Source organism: Orcinus orca, chromosome 16, assembly GCF_937001465.1.
Source record: "Orcinus orca chromosome 16, mOrcOrc1.1, whole genome shotgun sequence".
Taxonomy (NCBI): Eukaryota; Metazoa; Chordata; class Mammalia; order Artiodactyla; family Delphinidae; genus Orcinus; species Orcinus orca.
In genome coordinates this window covers 7,102,920-7,127,260 of record NC_064574.1, presented here as the reverse complement: position 1 = coordinate 7,127,260, position 24,341 = coordinate 7,102,920, and the positions used below count along the sequence as shown (strand labels likewise).

The 24,341-nt window shown below is 44.6% G+C and overlaps 1 protein-coding gene and 1 long non-coding RNA gene across 2 annotated transcripts in view; one reads left to right on the top strand and one right to left on the bottom strand.

Moving 5' to 3' along the window:
• Positions 1–1,008: 1,008 nt before the first annotated feature.
• CASS4 (Cas scaffold protein family member 4) overlaps positions 1,009–24,341 on the top strand; it is a 49,238-nt gene continuing 25,905 nt past the window's right edge. The window contains exons 1-2 of the mRNA XM_033410325.2: positions 1,009–3,369; positions 5,493–5,694. Coding sequence (XP_033266216.1) covers positions 5,659–5,694 — 36 coding nt within the window. The 5' untranslated portion in view covers positions 1,009–3,369; positions 5,493–5,658. The remainder of the gene's footprint in view (positions 3,370–5,492; positions 5,695–24,341) is intronic.
• Positions 13,663–16,671, bottom strand: LOC125961542 (uncharacterized). The gene is made up of 3 exons (XR_007472416.1): positions 16,603–16,671; positions 13,951–13,996; positions 13,663–13,689 (listed from the first exon to the last, which is right to left on the bottom strand). It is a non-coding gene; the product is annotated as an uncharacterized LOC125961542 (long non-coding RNA).

Here is a 24,341-nt window from a genome sequence, read left to right as displayed (position 1 = left end):
GTTGTGACTTTGGACTGACACTTTTCACACTGTTTCTTCAGTGCTTTGTTCTAGAAGGCAGATTTTTGTAGCTTAATCACCTTTAGCTGTGTATCTTTGCTCTTCTATGAATGTACAATTTTTAGTATAATCTGTTTCTTTAGATGGTTCAGAGAAATCTGGCTTTCGCCTTAAGCTTTGGTTTCTCTTAGGAAAGGAGATGTTGGGGGCATCTAAGTCTCAGCTCTGTTGAGGCAAGTCATTTCCAGGCGATAGCTTCCTTTTCTGTGATTGAAGAACTTTATCAAAATCATCCCCAACATGCACTTCAATCACTGAACCTCCTTTTTTAAAAACACATGATATAAACAATTGGGAGAGGGGAAAAACATTTACTTCTTGGGGGACACTTCTTCTACTGAAAAAAACAGGCCAGACAGAACCCTTTCAGTACGAACCTGGATAGAATTTGTTTTTAATCACTAAGTAGATGGCTGAGCTAGCAAGAAAGTGAGGGCGTTTCTGAGGCAGACCCCACACAAAGCACACATCCAGAGGATTAACAGTGACAGAGCTGCCGGTTGCACCAAGGACATTTGTCAGTCCCTTGCAGCCTAAAGATTTCTGGGCTCTGAGTCTTCACGAGGTTAGGAACTTTGATCAAGACCCATAAAGAAAACCCAGAACCCAAAAGTGGCCCCCTCAGCAAAAGGGTGAACTGGACAAAATCCCCACCTCAGAGAAAGAGGAATCCGGCCCCACACTGCTGGTTCAGGTTCGCAGGGAAGGGTCTGGGGCGTTGGCACAGGGGAGGGTCTTCGAGAATCTCATCCACAAACAAGGGTGAAGCAATCCACACTACCTATGTGGTTTGGAGAAAAGCAAGCTGAGAATTCCAAGCAACTCCAGCTGGTAGTGGCCATGAGTGCCAGACAGGCCAGCACCAGTTCTCCATGGATGAGCACATCTTAACACCAGGCCTCAATTATTCCTTCTTCCAGAGAGAGCGCTAGGAGTCACGTGTTCACAAGTAAACATAGAAAGCAGCCACTGTGATGAGAATAAGAAACGAGTCAGACTTAGTGGAATTAGCAGATGCACAATATATATGTAGAATATGTTTGAAGAACTAAAACAGAATAACTAAAACGGGGCCAAGCATCAAGAGACGTCAAAAGTAACCAAGTGGGTTTGAACAACAAAAACTATAAAACATTCAACACGTCCGTAGCTTTCGTACCTCATGTTTTTGCCCTTTTTCTGGAGCCTTTGCCTTTGCCTTGCTACTCCCTTAGTGGGTGTTTTCATCTATGAAGCCTCTTTCCCAGTCATTTTCTGGCCAATTTACTCTTCTCTTCCTGGCTGCTCACCTGCAATGACTACTGGCCTGTGGTGTCATTTTCTGCCCGGAGTTTTCTTGATCTCCCTGTCTGCATTCAGCCTTTTCCTCGAGCTTTACACGCCCTCTCCACCTGCAGTGTTTCCTTTGCATCCTTTTCTTCAAGTCTTGCTTTCATTCTTTTTCCCTCTCAACCTTGGGATCAAAATTCAGGCTCTTAAGCTGAGCTCTCACTAATAATTACAGTAGCTGTAGGATGCCAGTCCTCCCTGTATTATGCCTATACTAGGGTATTTAGACGAATTTCTTGGCAATTTATGAAACCCTACTTTGACCAAAGGAGCTGTTTTGAGCTACGTTCATGAGGTTAAAATCTGCCAGATAATAAGGTGATTTAAAGCAGCAGAGTCTGAAATGTCCTGCCAGGCCTTTAAGGCTTTGGACATTCTGAGTGGTGTTTGGCTGGACTTTAAGAAAAAAGTCAGGTATTGAACTACCACTCATGGAGCTGAATGGCTGAAAGTCCACACGAAAACAGTATAAAAGCATATATAAAGAGCAGTACGCAAAAGCCATGTGCCTTCTTGCACATTTATTTATTTATTTTTAATTTATTTATTTGGCAGTGCCGGGTCTTAGTTGAGGCAAGCGGGATCTTTGGTTGCGGCACATGGGACCCAGTTCCCTGACCAGGTATCAAACCCGGGCCCCCTGCATTGGGAGCATGGCGTCTTAGCCGCTGGACCACCAGGGAAGTCCCTGCCTTCTTGCACATTTATTGGGAGCTGTGGAGGTGATCCGACTCCCTAGGTTCTGAAAAGAAAATCAATGCAAAATACCGTTCTCGGGAACTCCCTGGCGGTCCAGTAGTTAAGACAGAACTCTGCGTTTTCACTGCCGAGGGCCTAGGTTCAATCCCTGGTTGGGGAACTAAGATCCCGCATGACACGCAGCCAAAAAAAAAAAAAAAAAAATACTGTTCTCAGTGGTACATTAGTTAAGAGAGGAGGGGTGGGAATTACCTCATTAGAAGCTCTCTCACTTGGTTCTTTTGAATTCTAACCGTTTCAAACTTCCGCCTGCGGTATATTGCGAAAACCACCCAATTTTCTAGAATGATCAACTCTCGCAATATTTGTGCACGTAAGAGACTCATTTGCCTTAAGATGTAAATATGAACGGATTGCAGCAAAATGTGTACAGCCTTTCATTCAGAAAAATCTTAGCAGGGTCAAAGAGGAGTCTGAGAACTCAAGCCCCTTGTTCACAAAATACTACACTAAATATCTATGTAGGGGTGAGTATTTAATTTCTGGGCCAAATCCTATTACATTTGTGTCTTGGATTTTGGTTCTGATTGTTTTTCCTTAAAAAGGCATGCAGGAACTTCCCTGGTGGCGCAGTGGTCAAGAATCCGCCTGCCAACGCAGGGGACATGGGTTTGATCCCTGGTCTGGGAAGATCCCACATGCCGCAGAGCAACTAAGCCCGTGCGCCACAACTACTGAGCCTGTGCCACAATTACTGAAGCCCGCGTGCCTAGAGCCCGTGCTGCAAAACAGAGCCACCGCAATGAGAAGCCCGCGCACCGCACTAGAGAAAGCCCATGCACAGCAACGAAGACCCAACACAGCCAAAAATAAATAAATAAATGAAATAAATTTTTTAATAAGACATGCAAATTACAGCATTCTAATCTGTATAGAGACCTTTGAGGTCAGCCCTTCAGTATAGGGAAGAATTACTGTCTGGAGTTTGAGAAGGTGATAGGAACGGTCCAAATTTGAATTGGTGTGAAATCTGCTGTCTTTTTTTTTTTTTTTGTGGTACGCAGGCCTCTCACTGCTGTGGCTTCTCCCATTGCGGAGCACAGGCTCCGGACGCGCAGGCCCAGCGGCCATGGCTCACGGGCCCAGCCGATCCGCGGCATGTGGGATCTTCCCGGACCGGGGCACGAACCCGTGTCCCCTGCATCGGCAGGCAGACTCTCAACCACTGCGCCACCAGGGAAGCCCTGTTGTCCTTTTTTGTTCATCACTGTGTGACCTTGAGTGAGTATGTCCATCCTTTCTTTTTACTTTTTTTCAAATATATACGAAAGTCAATAATACAGTAGAAACAATGGTTGCCAGGGGCGGGGGTAGAGGAGAACAAGGAATGACAGCTGACGGGTACAGGCTTTCTCATTGGGGTGACGAAAACGTTCTGGAATTAGTGGTGATGGTTGCACAACTCTGAATATACTAAAAAACACTGAATCGTACTTTTGTGGTATGTGAATTATATCTTAATAAAGTTGTTATTTTTTTAAATTCAGTATCAGCAGTACAGTACAGTGAATCCCCATGGACTCATCACTCAGACTCCCCAATCTTCAACTCACGCCCAGTATTGTTCTACCTATACCTCTATCTACTGTCCCCTTGAATTATTTTGAATTTTCAAATTTTATCTGTAAATATTGCAGTATATATCTCTGAGAGATAAGGACTTTTTAAAATGCAATCATAACATTTTTCCGTCTCAATATATATGTGGAAACATTGAATCTTGGTTTAATAAATTCCCACTCTGGAAACATGAACCTCAGCCTTAGCTGGACAGTGCTTGCCTCTTCCTCATCTGAGGTGCTACATGGCCCATGGCCGCCGACACAGAGGAGCTGCTAGAGCCAGAAGAAAAAGCAGGAGGGAAGAGGTGCACCCAAGAGAAACACCCAGATTCACATTTAACAACATGGAAATCACCTGCTATTTTGCAGTGGCCTTTGCCTCACAAATATCACCTGTTATATGCATTGCAGTGGTACTACTTTAATGATTTGTCTCATCTGTAAAGACTAACGGGATAAAATACTTCTGTTAGTCCAGGGTCTATACGGCTCTGCCCCAGCTTCTCGTACCTTGCCTTCCTCGTGAAACCTTCCCTGAATTACTCCCGCACTCTCCCATCTCTGTCCTCCTCTCTATGGATCTCCACCTTGAGCTTGTTGCCAGGTCAGTTTGTGATCGTTCTGTGCGATCACCGTTCCCTCCCTGTTAACTGCTCCCATCAACAGCATGTCAATTACTTGGCACTGCAAGTTAACTTCCAACACTGGTAACAATTTAAAAGATAGGTCCTGGGGACTTCCCTAGTGGTCAGGTGGCTAAGACTCTACACTCCCAATGCAGGGGGCCCAGGTTCAATCCCTGGTCAGGGAACTAGATCCCACATGCCACAACTAAGAGTTCGCGTGCTGCAACTAAAAGATCCTGCATGCTGCAACTAAGACCTGACACAGCTAAATAAATATTTTTGAAAAGAAATAAATAAAATATAGATTGTCTCAGCCAGAAGTCAGTCAGCTATTTCCACCTGTAAATCCTTCCTGGTGCTCAGACTTGTAGGGGCTACATGTGGGATAGCCTGCAGACAAGACAGTAAGTGCTGTAATCACAGGAGAACGATGAGAGAGACAGCCCATTGGAGGTGGAAGCTGAGCCCCGCTGGGAAAGATGGGTACCAGTTCGTTTATGTGAAATAAAAGTGTGAACATGCCTAGCAAGGAATCTGCTCTCCTGTGGGTCCTCTCTGGATGTTTAGTCTGAACTTAAGGAAAGTGGAAAGACTTAGCAAGTCGTCCCGAACTGTGTGAACTAGTGTGGCATCACGTGGGTGGGTCGGTGAGATTTGAGAGATAATGTATTGATAAGTACTCCGCATAACCCTGCTGCAGAGCCAGCACTCAAAGACCAGGGGGTGAGTATGGGGGTCAGAGCAGGGGGAAGCGGAAGAGTGCACCTGACGGGAAAGATGTGGGACGAGGTCCCTTGGGCACGCCCCCCACCCCCGCTGGACTTGTTTTCTCCGGCTGTTGCAGGGTAAGTTTTAGGGGGCAGGAAGGAAGAAACACTGACCGTTATCACAAATTTGTCCTGGTGGCCTCTAATCAGAGAAATATGCTTGGTCTGTCCAGGGGGAGTTGTTCCACAACGTTCAAGGGATGAGAATGCCGTGCGTTCATAAGTAGGAACTTCACCCTGTAAAGCAGAAGACTTTTTTTTTTCGTTTTGCGGTTTCTTGTAGCAAATGTGTGACAATTTATACTTATAGACATCACACATTGAGGAGTGAGTGTGGTCTGGATTTCTGGTCTCCCTTCCTTCACCTCTTTTCTTCTCACCCTTTCCAGAAAGTTTGCCTGCTGGGAGAATCATTCTGACAATTTCCTGTGCTGTCAGCTCCATAGAATTCAGTTTCTGAGAACCAGCCAGAGGCATGCAGTGACATTGCGTAACCACCTCTGAAGTCAGAGATATCAGCCGTGGAGCTCAAAGGAGCCGTTTCACACCAGCAACATGAAAGGAGCTAGCATCACGGACGGGGCGCCCAAGGTGAGTGGCGGGGCTGTGTGCAGAGGCAGACGGAGCAGCCTGTTTGGGTTATAAGGACAGCGGCCGATTTCAGGGCTGAGTTTCTGATGAAGTCAAAGATGAATACCAGTAACATCTAAGTTTGAGAGGAGAAAGTTTCACGTGAGTTTAAGTGTAGAAACTATATGTGCTGTAAAGCTCCTGACCAGTCTGACTCAGAGATGGTTGCAAATTACTTTCTAGCAAAACCCAGTTTACGCGGTTGATAACACAACCCATCCCTTTGTGTCCATTCACCTTCTAACAAACTTCTGAGCGAGACATGGGTCTCTGCCCCAGCCCTGAGTCCTCAGCGGGCCTTCCTCATGCTGTTTTCATGTTACCTTCTGTACTGACATGCATGAGTGGAGCTCAAGTCTGTGACAGGAATCAAAAAGGATTTGCTGTTTATTGTTGAAATGGCTGCTAAAAGAAAACTGCTTGGACACAAGGAAAAGTGAAGGTCAGGGTTATTTTGCTATATCTTTTTAAAATTTTAAGTAGAACAGGAAAACAAAATGAAACAATTATGAAATGGGGAGCTTGCTTATATGATTAAATATGTGTTATTTATTATTATAATAATAACAATAGGTGTCACTGGTGGAATGTACAGCTGAATAACCCATGACAGTCTCTCTTATGTAGATTGCTACCCTATAATTTTGTACCCGACTATTTGCTTTGAAAAATTTTAAACCATTGGGAAAATAGAAAAAAAATTTCAGTAAACCTGTGCATATCCTTTACCTACATTCACCGATTCCTGACACTTTGTCACATTTGTATGCATCTATTTGTATATATTTAGATACAGGCTACATTCACATTTTCCAAAAATCCAAAAACATCCTTTCTAGCTTTTTTGGCTGTTATTATTTCTTTGCATGTTTACTTGTTTTTTTTCCAGCCCAGGACTCATTCCAGGATCACACATTTTGTTTGTTACGTCTCTGTCATCCTTAATCTAGAACAGTCCACTACTTTTTTTTTTTTACATCTTTATTGGAGTATAATTGCTTTACAATGGTCTGTTAGTTTCTGCTTTATAACAAAGTGAATCAGTTATACATATACATATGTTCCCATATCTCTTCCCTCTTGTATCTCCCTTCCTCCCACCCTCCCTATCCCACCCCTCTAGGTGGTCACAAAGCACCGAGCTGATCTCCCTGTGCTATGCGGCTGCTTCCCACTAGCTATCTACCTTACGTTTGGTAGTGTATATACGTCCATGCCACTCTCTCACTTTGTCCCAGCTTACCCTTCCCCCTCCCCATATCCTCAAGTCCATTCTCTAGTAGGTCTGTGTCTTTATTCCTCTTACCCCTAGGTTCTTCATCAGTCTACTACTTTTTTATTTCTTTCATAAAACTGACATTCTCTACGAATATCCAGATTTTTTAACGATTTACCCTTTTTTTTTAATGGGCCACTTATTCTGCCCAATTTCTATAGCACTTTACAATGTGTAATTGTAACATGTATATGTGTAATTAACATGTATATATACATATAGCATATATGTGATAGTCCCAGCATCCCCATGAATTTCTGTTATTGATATTATACAGATAATAACAGCTGACCTTACTGACTGTCCATCTGTCAGGCCTGGCGCTGAGTGCTATTCTAGCTTTTTCTCATTACATCCTCTCGACATCTCCATAAGGTAGACGTGTTACTCTTATCCCCATTTGACAGATGAGGAAAGTAGGGTTCATTGACTTGCCAAGGTCATTTGCTAGTAAGTGGAATGCCAGGAGCCAAACCCAGACAGACTGACGCAGACCCAGACTTAACCAGCTCACTATATGCTGACCCTTAGGCCAGAGGTCTGCAGTCTTTTCATAAAGAGCCAGCTAGTATTTTATGCTCTGTGGTCCACCTCTGATCTCTGGTGCACATTCCTGTTTTTATTTTTTATTTCTGGCTGCACCTCGGGTTTCGGGATCTTAGTTCCCGGACCAGGGATCAAACCTGGCCCCCTGCTGTGGAAGATCAAAGTCCTAACCACTGGACTGCCAGGGAAGTCCCTCTGATGCATATTCTTTTTTGTTTTTACAACCCTTAAAAAATATGAAATCATTCTTTACTCTTGGACTGGTCATGTGGATTTGGCCCACAGGCCCTAGTTTGCCGACCCAAGTCTTAGATGAATGATGTCTCAGCTCGTACGGATGCACCCCCTACCCAGTTACAGCAGCACCAGGGCGAGAACCCAAATCTTCCATTCCTAGCCCAGAGGCAACCTCAGTTCATGCTTTCTTGGGTATCCCTACAGAACTGCCAATGCACATATAAGATAATATGATTTTTTTTAAAGGTTTTTCAAGAACAGGAGCAGTAACTGAACAACTGTTGAGCTTCTTGTCTTTTACAGTGAACAGTACATATTAGAGCTCCATCTGTTTTAGCACCACTGACCTACCTCAGTATTTTCAATGCCTACGTTGTCATTTAGGTGCTTTTGATTAAACGGTAACACAATGCTTGAAGGAGTCATACCATGTGAGTGGTTCTCAGCATTGGTGCATCTGACTTTAAAGCAATCCTGACTTTCACTTAGGGGCACCCAGACTCCTTTCATGCCCCGAGGTCAGCCTGTGTACGTCATGAGGTGAACTGTGCCTGCCCTTTCAGGCTGTTCCCCAGTGTTGCTGCTTGACAAACAACCAAGAGCTCCTCGTCAGTAGAATTTCACCTTTGTGCACAGTGGATTTTGTGTAATTGTCTGACTTTTATTAGGTTTCCGCAAACTGTCTTACAAAATGAAGAGAAAACTAAAAAATAAACATGGTGGTATTAGAGCTAGGAAACACTGGTCTCAAACAGTGTAATTGCAAAAGGTAGAGACCGTTGTGTGTTGCCAAGGCCGTAAATCCAACATCTCATTGGACTGTAGCTGATTGACTCCATGTTCAACTCCATTCATGAAACGCTGGAAAATTAGGTCTGAAAGACAAGGTGAATAACTGGTTTTACTATATGTAAGTCCTTGCTTTGGATTTTTGGTTGTTTCAAAAGTGCCTTATTTATGAAAATAGAGTCTGCATGTATTTTAGTGATTTGGTCCTGTTTGTTGCGGTTTACTTCTGAGCGTATGTGTCTGTGTGTGCGTGCACATGTCCACACCATTAGAGGCGATGCTGAAAATAGCATCTTTGTGTACAGGCATCTTTGTCTCCCTGGAGTGAATGGCCAGGAATTGGAAGAGGAATCCTGGGTCAAATAAGCATGGTATTTTGTTTTCCATCACTTTCTGAGAACTTCTAAAATTTGAAAACTTAGTTTCCATAGTATTTTCTCTACAATCTATATTTTCTCTCTTTTATAAATAGAGCCATAGGCTGTTTTGCTCACTTGGTTTTCTGAAGGGAGTTTTCAAACCAAGTGTCTTTACCATGTTACTGAAGGGTGGATGTTCCAGAGCACTGATCAAAATAATATTTATGTTTTAAGAACGTTTAAACATCCTGAAATGTTCTCAACATTTCAGATTCAGCTTCAGTTAAAAAGCAAACATCCTGTGGTCCTCTTCCATCTCAACTCTGAGTGGGATGGTTCTAGATTCACTCAAGGAGGGTCTAGGTAAAGACTTAGAATAAAAAAAAAAAATCACCAACACTCCCAGGGTTAGTTTAGACCCTGACAGGCTGCAGGGGCATTGGATGAGTCTGCCGCTCACCAAGACTCTTCTGCTCTGGTGCTTCTGGGCAAGAACGCTCGGTGAGGCTTTGTTTGTGAATAAGGAGCAATTTCAGGCTCTCCTTGTACCTTTAAAGCTCTCAGATGGTAAGCAAGACACTTTCAACTCAGTCTTTGTCGGAGAAGGGCAAGTGTGATCACGGCAGGGAACTCACCATCACCCACCAGGCCCTGCCGCGTGCCACTCCCACCAGCTCCCACCACCTCAGTTCCTTCCCCTTCTCCCCTGCTGTTCCTGACCTGGGAATGCTCCTCTCTCCCTGTGGCTTGACCACTGGGTCCTCCTCTCAAGCATCTCCCCATCCAGAGGCCTCTCTGGACCACCCTGTCTAAACCACCTCCCTTTTCCACACCCATCCCATCATTCTCATCATCCGTCTCAGCCTCACTTAACAAGATTGGAAATTGTCTTGCCTTTGTTTCGCCCTTTGGAAATTCATCTCCATAAGGGACAGATCTGGCCTTTCTTATTCAGTGCTGCATCTTTAGTGCCTACAGCAATGCCTGCACATAGTAGGTGTTCAAGAAACACTTTGGTCGGTGTGCATGTGTGAATGAATGGGAGGTTACCTGGAGTGCAGATAGAGAGCCCTTGCAACATGGCCACGAGGACAGGAATAGTACTTCCTGCTTACCAGATGTCTGGGAACAGAGGTCACCCCTGACTCTCAGCTCTTCTAACCCCTACCTGGCCCCATCCTGACCCGCCTCTCAACCTAGATGCTTGAGAATTACCCCCCTCGTTCTCCCACGGCGAGATGTTGCCTTAGATCTGAGCCTGTGCAATTGAAGTCACGGCCACAAGGACCTGTGGTCTCCCTCTGACCTCATCCAGCAGCCTCATCCCTTCACCTGCCTCCCAAAGCAAAACAAGTAACCACAGCACCCAGCTTGAAAGCACAGCTCATGGTCCACCGTTTAGCCTCTCACCCAAGACAGAATCATTGCGCTCTGGGGGTTTGAGCGATCAACACAGAGCCGACATTCCCGTGGGATCAGACAGTCGGTAAATAAGTAAATGGACACAATGATCTCAGGTGCTGACAACTGCCCTAAAGCAAAGAAAACAGGGCTTCCCAGTGGCGCAGTGGTTAAGAATCCGCCTGCCAACGCAGGAGACACGGGTTCAAGCCGTGGGCTGGGAAGATCCCACATGCCGCGGAGCAACTAAGCCCATGCTCCACAACTACTGAGCCTGTTGCTCTAGAGCCTGAGAGCCACAACTACTGAGCCTGTTGCTCTAGAGCCTGAGAGCCACAACTACTGAGCCCGTGTGCCACAACTACTGAAGCCTGTGTGCCTAGAGCCCGTGCTCTGCAACAAGAGAATCCACAGCAATGAGAAAAGCCCGCACACCACAACAAGGAGTAGCCCCGCTCGCCACAAATAGAGAAAGCCCCCGTGCAGCAATGAAGACCCAATGCTGCTATAAATAAATAAATAAATTTATTTATTTTTTTAAAAAATTAGTATTAAAAAAAAAAACAAAAAAAACAGGGTGACCTGATAGAGGTGATCCACAGAAAGGGCCTCTCTGGAAACCAGAATGATGGGAAAAGCTTTCCAGGCAGAGGGAACAGCAAATGCAAGGGCAGGAATGAATTCAGCAGAGCAGAGCATCCATGAAAACGCCAGTGGTCAGAGCAGAGTTAACAAGGGTAGAAAGTGTCAGAAGCAAGATTTGAGGGGTAAGCAGGGTCTGTTCACATAGGGCCTCGTCGATGCTGTAAGAACTCTGAAGTGCATTCTAACTGCAGAATGCACTCTAACTGCATTCAAACTGCTACTTTACACAAGCCACTGGCCTGTGTAAAGTAGGAGATAACATGGGCTGATTTACGTCTTGTAAGACATCTTAAGGCTGCCGTGCACACACAGACAGTCAATAGGAAAGAGCAGAAGCAGGGACGTGAATCAGGAGACAGGGCCAGGGCTTCATTTTCCATTTTGGATGGTACCGTGCTGTTCTCAACGCACATGGAGAAGAACCGTTTGCTCTGTCTTTTGAAAAAAATAAAACGTTTGGTGTTTGAGAGTGTCAGGAGATGTGATCAGAAAGAACAGTAAATAAAGGTATAAATAGCTTTTATTGAGGTACATGTGCTATATGCTTTATTTTTTTAAGAAACGGATGTTTATTTTCCACCAACTTTATTTCCATTTTCTTTCATTCATTCCACAAATATATTGAGCCAGACGCTGCTCTAAATGCCACAGAAGACAAAAGTCGTCACTTTTCTTAATATTTAATAAACTGTCATTAGCGTTAAAAATCCGTTACCTTCTATTATTCTTTCCCCTGTTCGATAACCTTTATTCTCTCTTTTTTTTATAAATTTATTTTTTTTCTTTATTTATTTTTGGCTGTGTCGGGTCTTCGTTGCTGTGCGCAGGCTTTCTCTAGTTGCAGCGAGCGGGAGCTACTCTTGGTTGCGATGCGCGGGCTCCTCACTGCGGTGGCTTCTCTTGTTGCGGAGCACGGGCTCTAGGCACGCGGGCTCAGCAGTTGTGGCTCGTGGGCTCTAGAGCGCAGGCTCAGTAGTTGTGGCGCACAGGCTCAGTTGCTCCTTGGCATATGGGATCTTCCCGGACCACACCTCGAACCGGTGTCCCCTGCATTGGCAGGTGGATTCTTAAACACTGTGCCACCAGGGGAGTCCATAACCTTTATTCTCTTAACATTGTATTTGCTATAGAGCTCACTTTGGGGGGGGGTGGGCGGTGCAGAAAAAAGGCCAGACAGAACACCAACTGCTTATACTACAAGTTAAAAATGTTGCCAGGAGACTTTTCAAAGGAGAGTGGCCTGCATGATAATGGAATGAGGAAGCGACCTTAGAAATGTGTGTGGTCATGTTGGAACTGTGATGACTCAGGGGGGAAATGACAAGAGCCTGGAGGGGAAATAACTTCAAAGGAGGAAGGTGGGAGGCTGGTAACAAAGAAAAAAAAAAAGATACCACTACAAGTGATATTCGAAGACTCCAACATGAGTTGCAAAAAGGGGAAATAAGTATTTTTGGAACCATTTCCAAACGTATTGCCCATAAACCATGTGTTTATTGGAATGGAAGAGGGCTCCTGTGTGCACATGGCAAGGACAGAGATAGGAACAAGAAGGCGGGGTGTGCGTCTTCGCCTGGGACGGCATCTCCTGGCTCTTTGCGGGGAGGCTTTGCCAGCTCTTAAAACTCCTCTAGGAAATGTTATTCCTGGTCAAGTCTGGGCTCTGCATCGGGCCCACTCACTCCAGGGTGAATCGATTGTTCTTTTTCTTTAAACCCTTGCTTCTCCTTAGAATCAGGAGCAGTTTTGTTTGTTACAGGCAGCTTGTCTTTTGGGGGTTGGAGGGGGTGAGAAGTGGGGTAAGAAAGCAGTAGGGTGCCTCTCCCTCGGAGACGCTTGCCATCTAGTTAACAAAAAGTAAAACGTGCCTGTGGAATGTTCTCTTGGGTTCAGAATTCAAACTCAGAGGAGGCTGAAAGGGCACGACAGTCAATTACTAATAGCGAGAATGTCAAGTTGCTTCTGTCCTACACGGATGTTTCCCAACATGGAGGGGATCAACAGCCCTGGGGAAATCAACAGGGACAGTTACAAAGCACATTCTCTATAACCTTCCTTGTGGCGCTAGCGATGGGTTTATCTGTGGCTCATTATTGACAACAAAATGAATAAACCCAGTGAACTGGAATAAATGCCCACCAACAGACTGAGAGAAGAACTTAAAGAACAGGTGGCTCGTTGCTTTCCTAACACCCCCAAAAATGACCCTAACAAACGGAGAATTCGGTGAACAAGTATGAACTTTCACATTTCTCTATGATCCAGTAAACAGCTTGGACCAGTTTTGAATTCTTCCTGATCAATCAAATGGAAAATAATCACACCCTGCAGGGACTTTGACCTCATTCATACAAGGTGATTTTAGGTGTGGTACACAGATAGAACATTTCTTAATGTTAGCTCTGTATTTTAATGTGCATTGGAAAAAACTAAAACTAGCTCATCAAACTTGTAATTTCATAGGTCATATTGCTTTGGGAGACTTTTTTTTTTATTGGCTTAATTTAATATTTTCCTTGAAGTTAAAAATGTACAGACAGCACATGGATATGACAGGAAGCATGCAGTTAATAGACACACGAAGTTTAAGAAACACAGTCTTAGACAAAGCTTTCTCCTAATTGGCGGTGGTATAATTGCTTCAGACCAATCAAAGGACACGAAACACCTTCTTTCGTCTCCATGCCTTTGATCCCCTTTACGCTTCAAAACAAGAAAAAGGGAAGGAAGGAAAAGATAAGAAAGGAAAGGATTCCACCTGTCATTTTCTTTAATCCCTCTGATGGCTTTCATGAAGTAGGAGATAAGAGCAAGACGAAACCATGCAAAATGCAGGGGGTTGCAGCTGGATGGGAACCCTGCACTTTCAGATGAGGATACTGAGGCCCAGGAAAATTCTCAGCTACTTGCCCTCCTCCCTCCATGTGTTTCTCACAAGAGAGGGCTGAATTCTCAACCACTTACCTTGGCCCAACATTGCTCTCAACTCTCTTTTCCCCAAACCAAATACCTGAAACAAGAATTCAGAGACTTGTCTAGCAAGGAGTGAACTTGGAGGTGGGGAGGGGGTTTGGGGGACGGATGAATAAATATGCTGGATCTCTAGGGCACTACAAGCTACAGAAACAGTTTGGTATAACATGGACCTGTCTTGGGCCACATCCAAAAATATCAATTACTTAGAAGACCTGGGAGACCTTTATTGTTGCATCATTTCAACCCTTGGGCTTAGACTAACAGAACCTTGTTCATCTTCCTCCCCCCAGCACACGTTGTCAGACATACAGTAGGTACTTAATAAATAACTGTCAAATCAGTGAAGCACGAAAAGTGCATTTTAGCAAGGGTCCCATGAATAGGGGAAGTATATTCAAACAATATACCTTCCAGTAGGACCCAAACCTATTGGAAACCACAGTATTCAGACATCAGGGAAGAAAATGTTTCATTTCCACTGGGATTTTTTTGGAATTTTTTTCTGACCACAGCCTCTTTCTCAAAGTCTCATTAGTCGGCAGTGCCTTCTGCGGCTACCCAAGTCCCCGTGGAGAGAGGCCTTTTCATCTGAACCATTAGGAAGAATTCAAAGCTGGAAGGATCAGAGTTCAACGTTATCATGGAGAAATCGGTTAAGGTTTGTGCGTGTTCACAGACTAAGCCATGGTCAGGATCATTTTTAGAGGTGTTGGGAAAACAGGGAATCCTTCTTTTATTTAAGTTTTTCTTTTTCTCTTATATCCCTTCTCATTTCCAAGTTCACCAGGTTTATTCCCTTCTTAGTCCCCAGTGCCTACAGCTAAGCCGGAGACAATGGCTATTTGCATCCAGATGGGTGGAAGGGAACCGATGTGTTATGTAACCGGCCCCTACCTTTCCCACCCATGGCTGTTGGTTTCAGCCCAGATCTCTCACCCCACCCCAGGTAGGGACAGCTGCAGAAAGAGCAGTGCTCAGGCACAAGTGTTCTAGACCCCAAACCTCACAGCATGCCAGCACCAACTACTACAGGAGTTCCCTTCTGAAGTGATTTCTGCCAGTGTTTTCCAGGGTATGGACTAATCACCTTTAAAAATAATTTCTTTAAAGGATCAAGACGAAGGTGAATGTCTGTATCTGAGTTTCTCTCTTCTGGAATCCATTTCCTGCAAGAGTTCAATTGCTTAGGACTCAGAGTGAACTGTGTAAATGCATCCATTACTTGTTATTCTGCATTTTTTCCACTAAGTTAAGGAAGTAGGTAATGATGTTTCCCAAGCAACTATCCCATCAGTGGAAATTATCAAAAGTTGTTTTATGTCCCACGTTTTGAAGCAAACAAGAGAGAAATTGAATTTTGTTTAGAAAGCTCTATTCTACTCAGTTAAGTTTTTGGGTTTTTTCGGGGTTTTTTTTGTTTTTTTTTTTGCGGTACGCGGGCCTCTCACTGCTGTGGCCTCTCCCGTTGCGGAGCACAGGCTCTGGACGCACAGGCTCAGCAGCCATGGCTCACGGGCCCAGCCGCTCCGCGGCATGTGGGATCTTCCCGGACCGGGGCACGAACCTGTGTCCCCTGCATCGGCAGGCGGACTCTCAACCACTGCGCCACCAGGGAAGCCCTAAGTTTTTTTTTTTAAAGCTTAAAGATGACTCTAAATATAAAAGTAATCTGGAAAAAGGCATTTCAGTATCTCAGTTAAATGACTTCAGATCACTTTCTACACATTCTGGAGCCTTTTAGTCCAGAACTTTTCAACTTTTTCAGAAGCGGAGCTGAAGCTAAAACTCAGTTATTTTCTAGCCTATCTGGCAAATTAATATTAACCACAAGAAAGACAGCAGTTTTCCCTCAGCCTCTCTCACTTAACTGCTTTGCTAAGTTTTTTATAAAAATAGCTCCAAGAGAAGCAACTCTTCTTTATGCTGTGGGATGATGGAAGAAATTACTTAGCTGTCACCTCATTTAAAAAAAAATTCTAAGTATTTCTGAAAATGAAATGCAGATCATTGCAGCCGAGCTGTGTCAAGTTCTACAGCACCATGTTAGGCATGACACATTAAAAGGAAATAATTTAATATAGTTGCAAATCTCAAGGCAAGTTCTGGTTGTGAAATATACCATTTTGCTATGTTAAGTGACTCGGTTCCCTGTAACCTGTGGAATTTTACTTTTCAATGTAAATGTGGCTATGGAAAGCTACTGAAATTCATGAAAGGAAAGAAAAGTTAACTTAGAGAAGAGAAAGAGGAGGAGGCCTGATGGCCTGGTGGCCCATCTCAGCTGCAGACCTCATAATACAGTTCCATGTGGAAGGAAAGCAGCAAGTGTTTATCCCAACGCCTTCCCCAATGTTACGCGAGTGCAAGGCACAGCTGCAGTGTCCTGCAGCTGCTGGTCCTAATTTCTGGTCTTGGGAACAGTCCCCTCATGGGGGCCCCTCCCACTTGGCCCAGGTGTTTGTGCCCAGGACCATGTCATTCTGCAGCTGACCACAGGGGAGGGGACGTAGTGGTGGCAAAGGCACCCAACCTCTCCTGTTTACCTGGAGACTTATTCGATGCCTCTCTAACTTACCTGGGCCAGGCCAGAAAAACCCTTAAAGCTTCACCCCACCTAAATTTCTGCGATTCTTAACACACCTACGGTTAGACCCTGTTGCCTTTAAGTGGTAGGTTTTTGTTGCCTTCTCTGGATGTCGTCTGTGACCCTACTCTCAAGGAGCTGGGGAGAAAGAAACACAAAATCAGCTGGTTCTCAACAACTGTCCAAGCACTTCTCAGCATTTTTCATGCTGTAAAGGATCCTCTGATGGATGGGCAATGAGAGTCCCATCAATGGTGTGAGTTATCCCGGAAGTACACAAAGGGTTTCCCCAGATGCCAGATGCTTTTGTGTGGCAAACTGCTTTTGGCTGAGATGAAGACTGACTGGGTCAAGGTTCCCTTCTATCAAATCTGGGAGTAGAACAAGCTTAAGTGATCATGGAAAGCAGGAGCTCAAGTTCATCAACGCAGAAGCAATTCTCTTCTAACAGAACAGAATCTTTTTTAAACACTAGATTTTTATATTGAAAAAGCAAAACACATACATATGGCTTTAAAAATTCAAACTGTACCAATGAACATGGACTGAAAGCATGTTTTCCTTTAATCCCAGAGCTCTATAGTTTCCTGGTCTCCGGTTCAGCTAGCCAGAGGGGGAGCCCCAATGACTTATGTCATCTTCCAGAAAGATGCTGTACTCATAAAAGCATACATAGGGACATACTGTCTGCACAGTTTCTCATCTTGCTTTTTAAAGTATTAATCCTTGGGAATTCCCTGGTGGTCCAGTGGTTAGGACTCCACACTTTCACTGCCCAGGGCCCAGGTTCAATACCTGGTCGGAGAACTAAGATCCCACAAGCCACGTGATGCGGCCAAAAAAAAATTAATACTCTATTTTAGAGAATGTTCCACTTCGGCTCATTTAAACTCTACCTCATTATTTCTAATGGCTGAATAGTATTCCATTATACAAATGTGTCATTATTTGCCAGTAATTACATTGAAGCCATTTCCCAAATTCTTAATGGAGAATCTAATTCTGATCCTCTAACCATACAACTTACCCAACTGAGTTAAAAATGTTTTTATCAGCTTACCATGCCTCTCTCCAGAGGCACACTTTGTCATTTGCTCATCCATCGAAATGCACATGCCATCTCACAAAGGATAGCATGCTAAGCACTATGATTTGTAGGCTAAAAGGGCAGACTCCAGGGTCAGAACTGCCTGTGTGCCAGTCTTGGTTCTATTCGCTGCCCCCCGAGCAACCTTAGGCTAAGTCACTCACCCTCTCTGCGCCTTAACTTTTCATCTCTTAAATGGGACATTAGTAACAGTCCCCGCTTTATGGGATTGTGACTATCAAGTGAGATAGTCAATGCTAATTACTTATCCCAGTGCGTGGAACAGAGTTGAAAAGCTGTGAGCAACCCTTATTAAGGCGGCATTGGCTACATAGGGAACAACAATACAAACGTGACTCAATATGCATCCGAAAGATTAGAGAGGATTTTTTTTTCTCTTTGATTAATTATGGGAACTTAATAGCAGTTGACACATACAGTGTGTAAGAAGTCTGCGTTGTAAGTGGGGAGCCTTCCCAGATAGCCCTTGCTGTGACTCCTTAAAGCCTGTTGAGCCCTCCCTTATCTCTCCCCAGATTGCCTTGCAGAATGCTGTCACCCATCCGCATCTCTCATTAAAAAAGTGTCATGGGGATACTTTGTTTCTTCCTCAGGGTTGTCCTCCTTCCTCTGTCCTTCTTCCCTTTTTGGAGAATGTGGGTGGGAAAGGGAAAATGGAGGTGGTGAGGGGATTTTTCTCATGCTCTTGGAAACTTTTCTTTCTCTCTCTCCTCTCTCGATTTTGTTTAACATAATGCACTTTAAAATATGATGGAAAATAAACATTCACGAGCCAACAGATAGCACCATTCTCTCTGCTTTGATCTTTCTAAGCCTATCTATGTATTTATATAATATGAAATACTTCCAAGTACATTGAAGGGGAGACCTTTGTCTTTAAAGATGATCAAAGAGCTTTCTCCGTTCCGCATTTACTCCTATGTTCTCAGTCTGGGCTCAGCAGCCTCATAAAAGATGTATTAGAGAATATCTCATTGATCTCAAAGGAAAAGTTCCTACATCCAGGAAAAACCTTCATGAACTTCAGGGGTTCACATTTCCCATACATCACAGGGTTTGAAATATTTACAGTGCATGCATTTTAAAAAAATTGTGGCTTATGTGTAACTATTCTCTCTCATGGCCCTCAGAGGGGGAGTATCAATCATTCCATCACCTTCCCCTGAAACTAACTACTACTTCCAAGAATTCTTGGAAGTAAGTCATGGAATCTGTGAGAAGGAAGCTAAAACGCTAAACATGGACGCTTTTCAAAGAAGGATTTTAGTAGAAGAAAAAGGCCTGTCTTGTTAATGGGGTTCCACAATGTCGTACAGAGCAGGGACCCAGCAACGGCTTTCTGCTCAGGGTTCCTTCCACGTTTATGATCTCTATCTCTTCCTGTCTGGGACACTTATTTATTTACTACTTCCTGCCGTGAGCGGGTGACCCTGTGGTATGATTTACCTTCCCAAGGAAATGAAGATTTTCTGGCTACTTTAATGGAAAACATTCCAGGATCTCTACTCTCCTATCCCCTGGCCACTACCTCTGTCATTTCAAGAATACAAGAGTCTGGGGGTGGGGGGAACACTTGTGGAGGATGAAGCGAGAAAAAGCAGGATTGGGTTGTGATGCTGATCTGACCCTTGTGAAGGGAAAGAGGGGAGCAAGCAGGGGAGGGTGGAGAGAGCCTCAGACTGTGAGCATTTTGCACATAGTCTTGGATAACATAATGGGGGGGTGATGGGGGGCTTCAGAACAGATTGCCCATTAGAGGAGTCCTACACTGGGCAGAAAGGCTCCAGCCCCCGCTTGTTAACTTCCAGTTTGCAAAGGAAACCAGTGTGGGGCCTCTAAGAGCCCAGCAGTGGGCTGGACTCAGCCACAGAGTACTTCATTTGGCCCAAGTGTCATCTTTTGAAATCTGCCTGAGTGTGCCGCAGTCTCCACCGCTCCCAAACGTCTGACACCTGGCCTGCCTCCCTGACATAATACTGCTTGCCCGGCTCCTGTGACCATTTGAGTTTGCCTCTCCTGCCTATAGACGTCATTAACCCAGCTCCTTCTAAGTTTACATGCATCTAGACTTCAGCAGATTAGAGCAGGAAATTGACTTGGACTCGGAGAGGCTGTGCACTGAATTGACAAGAGCAGGCTTCAGAGTCTGACAGACTCGAGTTTGAATCCCCAGTCTACTGACTGCTGCTGTGTGACCTTACCCTCTCCTAGTCTCGGGCACCATAAAGCTCTAAAATGAGGCCAACACAGCCAGTGAGCCCCCCACCCCCACCCCATCCAGCTCGAACACTGAGTTTCTGCAGCTTTGCTCTTTCAAGTGAACTGAAGAAAAGTGGAAAGTAAAGCAGGAAGGCAAGCCAGGCTCTTGGAGAGCCAGCATGGGGCAGGAACTGAGGAGCTGTGCCCACCCTCCCGGCCCAGAGAGGGGATGACCATCCTGGCAGTGGGAATGATGCAGAAGCCCAAAGAGCAGCTTCAGCAGGTGGCATTTCTACAGGCTCATCTAATGTGGTTCTGCTTAGAACTGTAGCTGCTGGCTCTTCACATCACTGCAGAAGACAAAATATGAGAACCAAATCTGTCTCTCTGCATCTTACTTCCCTTGGTCCACAGCGCGCCTCTCTTCCCTTCTCTGGCAGTTACAATCCTGCCCTTCTTTCAAGACTCACCTCAGGGTTGCCCGCAATCCCTCGCCAGCTCCTCCTGGCAGCGCTCCTAGAGCCAACTGCCACCCTCATCTGAGCCTCAGGCATCTCCCGCCTGGACTGGACCACTGGCTTTGATGAGCCTCTTTGGCTTCACACTGGCTCCGTGGAGTCCCCTTTCCACCCAGCAATCAGAGATAAACATCAACCAATACGGAAACCAAGCCCCAGGTTTTTGTTTACTTCTCTCCGGACCACCTGGTCATCTTTCAGTTTCCCTGACTCACAGTGCACTTCGCATAGACACACAAATTCACTGCCTCCCTCCATCACCCACTTTTCTTCCTCTGCCTGGATGATTTGTCCCCCTTTCTTGATCTGACTAACTTCTACTCACTCCCAGATTGCAACTTCCATGGCCCGTTTCTCAAGGGAACGTTCCCTAAGCCCTCATCCATCCCCACTTCCCAACTGCACTCATAATTCCTCATAAATGTCTATATCTTCCTTCATTGCACTTAAGAGAAGTAGAAACCCTACGTTTATTTCTGATGTGACTGGAATGTGTCTCCTCTGCTAGGACGTACACCGGCATGAGATCAGGAACTGTTTTGTTCACCACTGTATCTCTAGCAGAGTGCTGGGCATATAATCAATGCTCAATGCAGTCTTGATGTATGAATGATTGAATGAATCAATGAATGAAGCTAGCTAGTTACTCCCATGACTCATTGCTGATTCAGTATAGATTAGCACATTGCATCTGGCCATTGTGTGAACGTCTCCCCAGAGAGGGAATCTGTTGTTTGCCTTCATCTCCCTAGTCTCCTTTCCCTTCTCCCAACTGTTGTATGAAGATGGGCATTTGGGGGAAATGTCCTTTTTGGAAATTGGTTAAGAAGGTTTCTTCCGTTGTACCTAGAACCTAACTGTCTTTGTGCCGAAAGAGAATAAAAATATAAACATATGCCCTCTTTCATCTCTTAAATATCTACACGAATGTTTCCAAATTATCACCCTGTTAAAAAATAACTTGGGAGTGGCCTCAGTGACAATTGCAGTTGTTATCAGGATGCTTTGCAGTCCTCGTCAGTCCCTTCCATCTGTTGTCTATAAAGTGTTCAGCGCAGTGCCGGGGCATGGGTTCACGATGCCTGTTTGCTGCGGCTGCTATTTCTTGTTCTCCCCACACGGCCAGCCTGTCCATAAAAGCCTGGGTTACCCCGACCAGACTGTTTCTTGAACATGCCTAGAGGGTCATCACCTCCAAGTCCCGTGGATGCACGTGGAGGAGCCCAGCCTCCAGCGTGTGGTCAGGGACATTCTCTTCAGGAGGTGACTCGAGCTGAGATCTGAAGGAGGATGAGTCATTCGTGCAAAGATCTGGCAGAAGAGCGTTCAGGGCAGGAGGACTAGCATGGGCAAAGGTCCTGAGGTGGAAGCAAGCTTAGTGCATCGCAGGAAAGTAAGAAAACGATGCAGCTGGAGGGAAATTAACGGGAGTAGTAGCAGCTCGGGAAGCCGATCAGGCCGGGCAATCCGGTAGGGAGTTTAGGTTTTGTTCTAAATGGGGTTCTGAGCAACTGGACATTTTTAAACAAGAGACCAAAAGTCTGATTTATGTGTATAAAATACCACTCAATGCAAATCAAAACTACAATGAGGTATCACTTCACACTGGTCAGAATGGCCATCATCCAAAAGCCTACAGATAATAAATGCTGGAGAGGGTGTGGAGAAAAGGGAACCCTCCTACACTGCTGGTGGGAATGTAAATTGGTGTGTGTAGTATGGAAAACAGTATGTAGGTTCCTCAAAAAACTAAAAATAGTGCTACCATGTGATCCACCAATCCCACTCCTGGGCATATATCTGGAGAAAACCATACTTTGAAAAGATACATGCACCACAATACTCACTGCAGCACTATTTACAATAGCCAAGACATGGAAGCAACCTAAATGTCCATCGACAGAGGAATGGATAAAGAAGATGTGGTACATGTATATTATACAGTGGACTATTACTCTGAGACATAAAAAGAATGAAATAATGCCATTTGCAGCAACACGGATGGACCTAGAGATTATCATATCAAGTGAAGTAAGACAGACAGAGAAAGACAAATATACCAAATATCATTCTGGCTGGTGTCTAGACACTGAATTGTAAGGGGAAGCGTGCAATAACGGATGTGAGGAGAAGGCTTAGAGTCCACGTGACCTCGGACAAGTCATTTGACCTCTCTGACCCTCCATTTCCTCATCTGTAAGATGGGAATAAGAAAACCTACCTCTGAGGCAGTTGAAAATTAAGTGACATAATGGCTTCAGTGCCCCCAACACAAGTCCCCATTCAATATAGTCCACTGTTACCTACCTTTTCTGGGAGAGGAACTCCCCAAGATTTCTCACATTTTAAAAATTCTTTTATGACACAAATTTTGATAGTCTGTTATTAAAACTCTAAGACATTAATTGACTGCAGGAGATGTCTCTGGACCAATTATAATGAAATACTATTCTGAAGGGAATCATGTTATAGCAACATATTTAGGATTTTCCTTTGCTGGGACTTTACATCCTTTAAGATGCTGGCTGCTGCTCTGAAGGCTTCAGGCTGTAAGTGCAAAGTAAACTGTGTCTCCATTTTGGGCACAGCTGTGGGTGCCCGATGGGGTGAGTGATCACACAAGCCCATCGTTCTCTGGACAAGCATCCCCGCCTTTTGCAACAGGCAAATCCACTGGCTAAGCTGATGCCAATCTGGGCACTTCAAAGCAACTGCCATGTTGAAGCAACTTCTCTGTCTAAAGATACACACGATCTTATTTCTAGACAAGTGCAAGCACGTTTCAGATGATGGGCTTTTTCTTTTCAGACTATGTTAGATGTACTTCATGGGAATTGTGACGATGGGTTGGAGATTGTGTTTTGTTTTCCCATTTCTTCCCAGTGTGGACAGTTAAAGTATCATTTTCATAAAGGTAAAATCATGACTCTCATGCGAATATAAAATGAACTCATGTCAAAGATTTTATTAAACTGAGTAATTAATGAAGGAACCAGAAAAAAAGTTAAAAGAGCATTTGAGGATCTAGGTATCTGGAGACAATTCAATACAGTAATATTGGGATAGGATTGCAGGGCTGGACACGAATCTGATTAAAATCCAGCCAGCAAGATAATAAACCATTAACATTTCAGGTTATCTTTTCTTACTGAACAGAAGTTACTGGCTTCTTTAACTGGAAAAAAAAATCCACAAGGTAGCAAGTAACTTTACTAAGTCAGGACCTTTAATCAATACCCTTTATAAGATTCGAAACCTCCCTTCCCTCTAAATGCTTCATCTCTGCTCGATTCTCCAAAGCTGAGTACCCATATTCATGTGAAACCAACTCACAGCACATTGAAGGGACAGTACTAGAGTGGGCAGACTAGCCAGGCCTCGAGGTCCATCTTCTGGACATCTAAGGGGTCATTCTTACTGAAAGCCATCAAAAAGAGTGGCCAGAGAGTCAGAGAGCTTCCTTCTTCTTAGACAGAAATAGGAGCTCTCACCTTGGTGCTGTGTGTCTCTTTACCTTCCAAAGACTTGAACCTAAGGCATCGCATCTCTCATCCTTAACCACGCATTAACTAACCAAGTAGCCAGTGAGCACCTACTGTGTGCTGGAATCTGGGGATACAGTAAGAGCAGGAAAGTGTGGTCCCTGCTCTCCTGGACGTTATGCTCTGCAGGGAGACAGATACCAAATAGATGATCGCCCGCTTAATGAATTAAATACAAGGGTCATAAATCCTGATATGGAAAGGTGTTAAGAAAAAAAATGGGGAGAACTAGCTTAGTCTGGAAGAATATGGGTAACAGGGCATCATCTTTCAAGGAAAGGACACTTTAAATTAATCTGAAAGGAGAGAGGGATTTCACCGGGAGCAGGGGGGCAAGGTGCTAACTGTTTCACGGGGAGCAGGGGGCGCAAGGTGCTAACTGTTTCACGGGGAGCAGGGGGGCAAGGTGCTAACTGTTTCACGGGGAG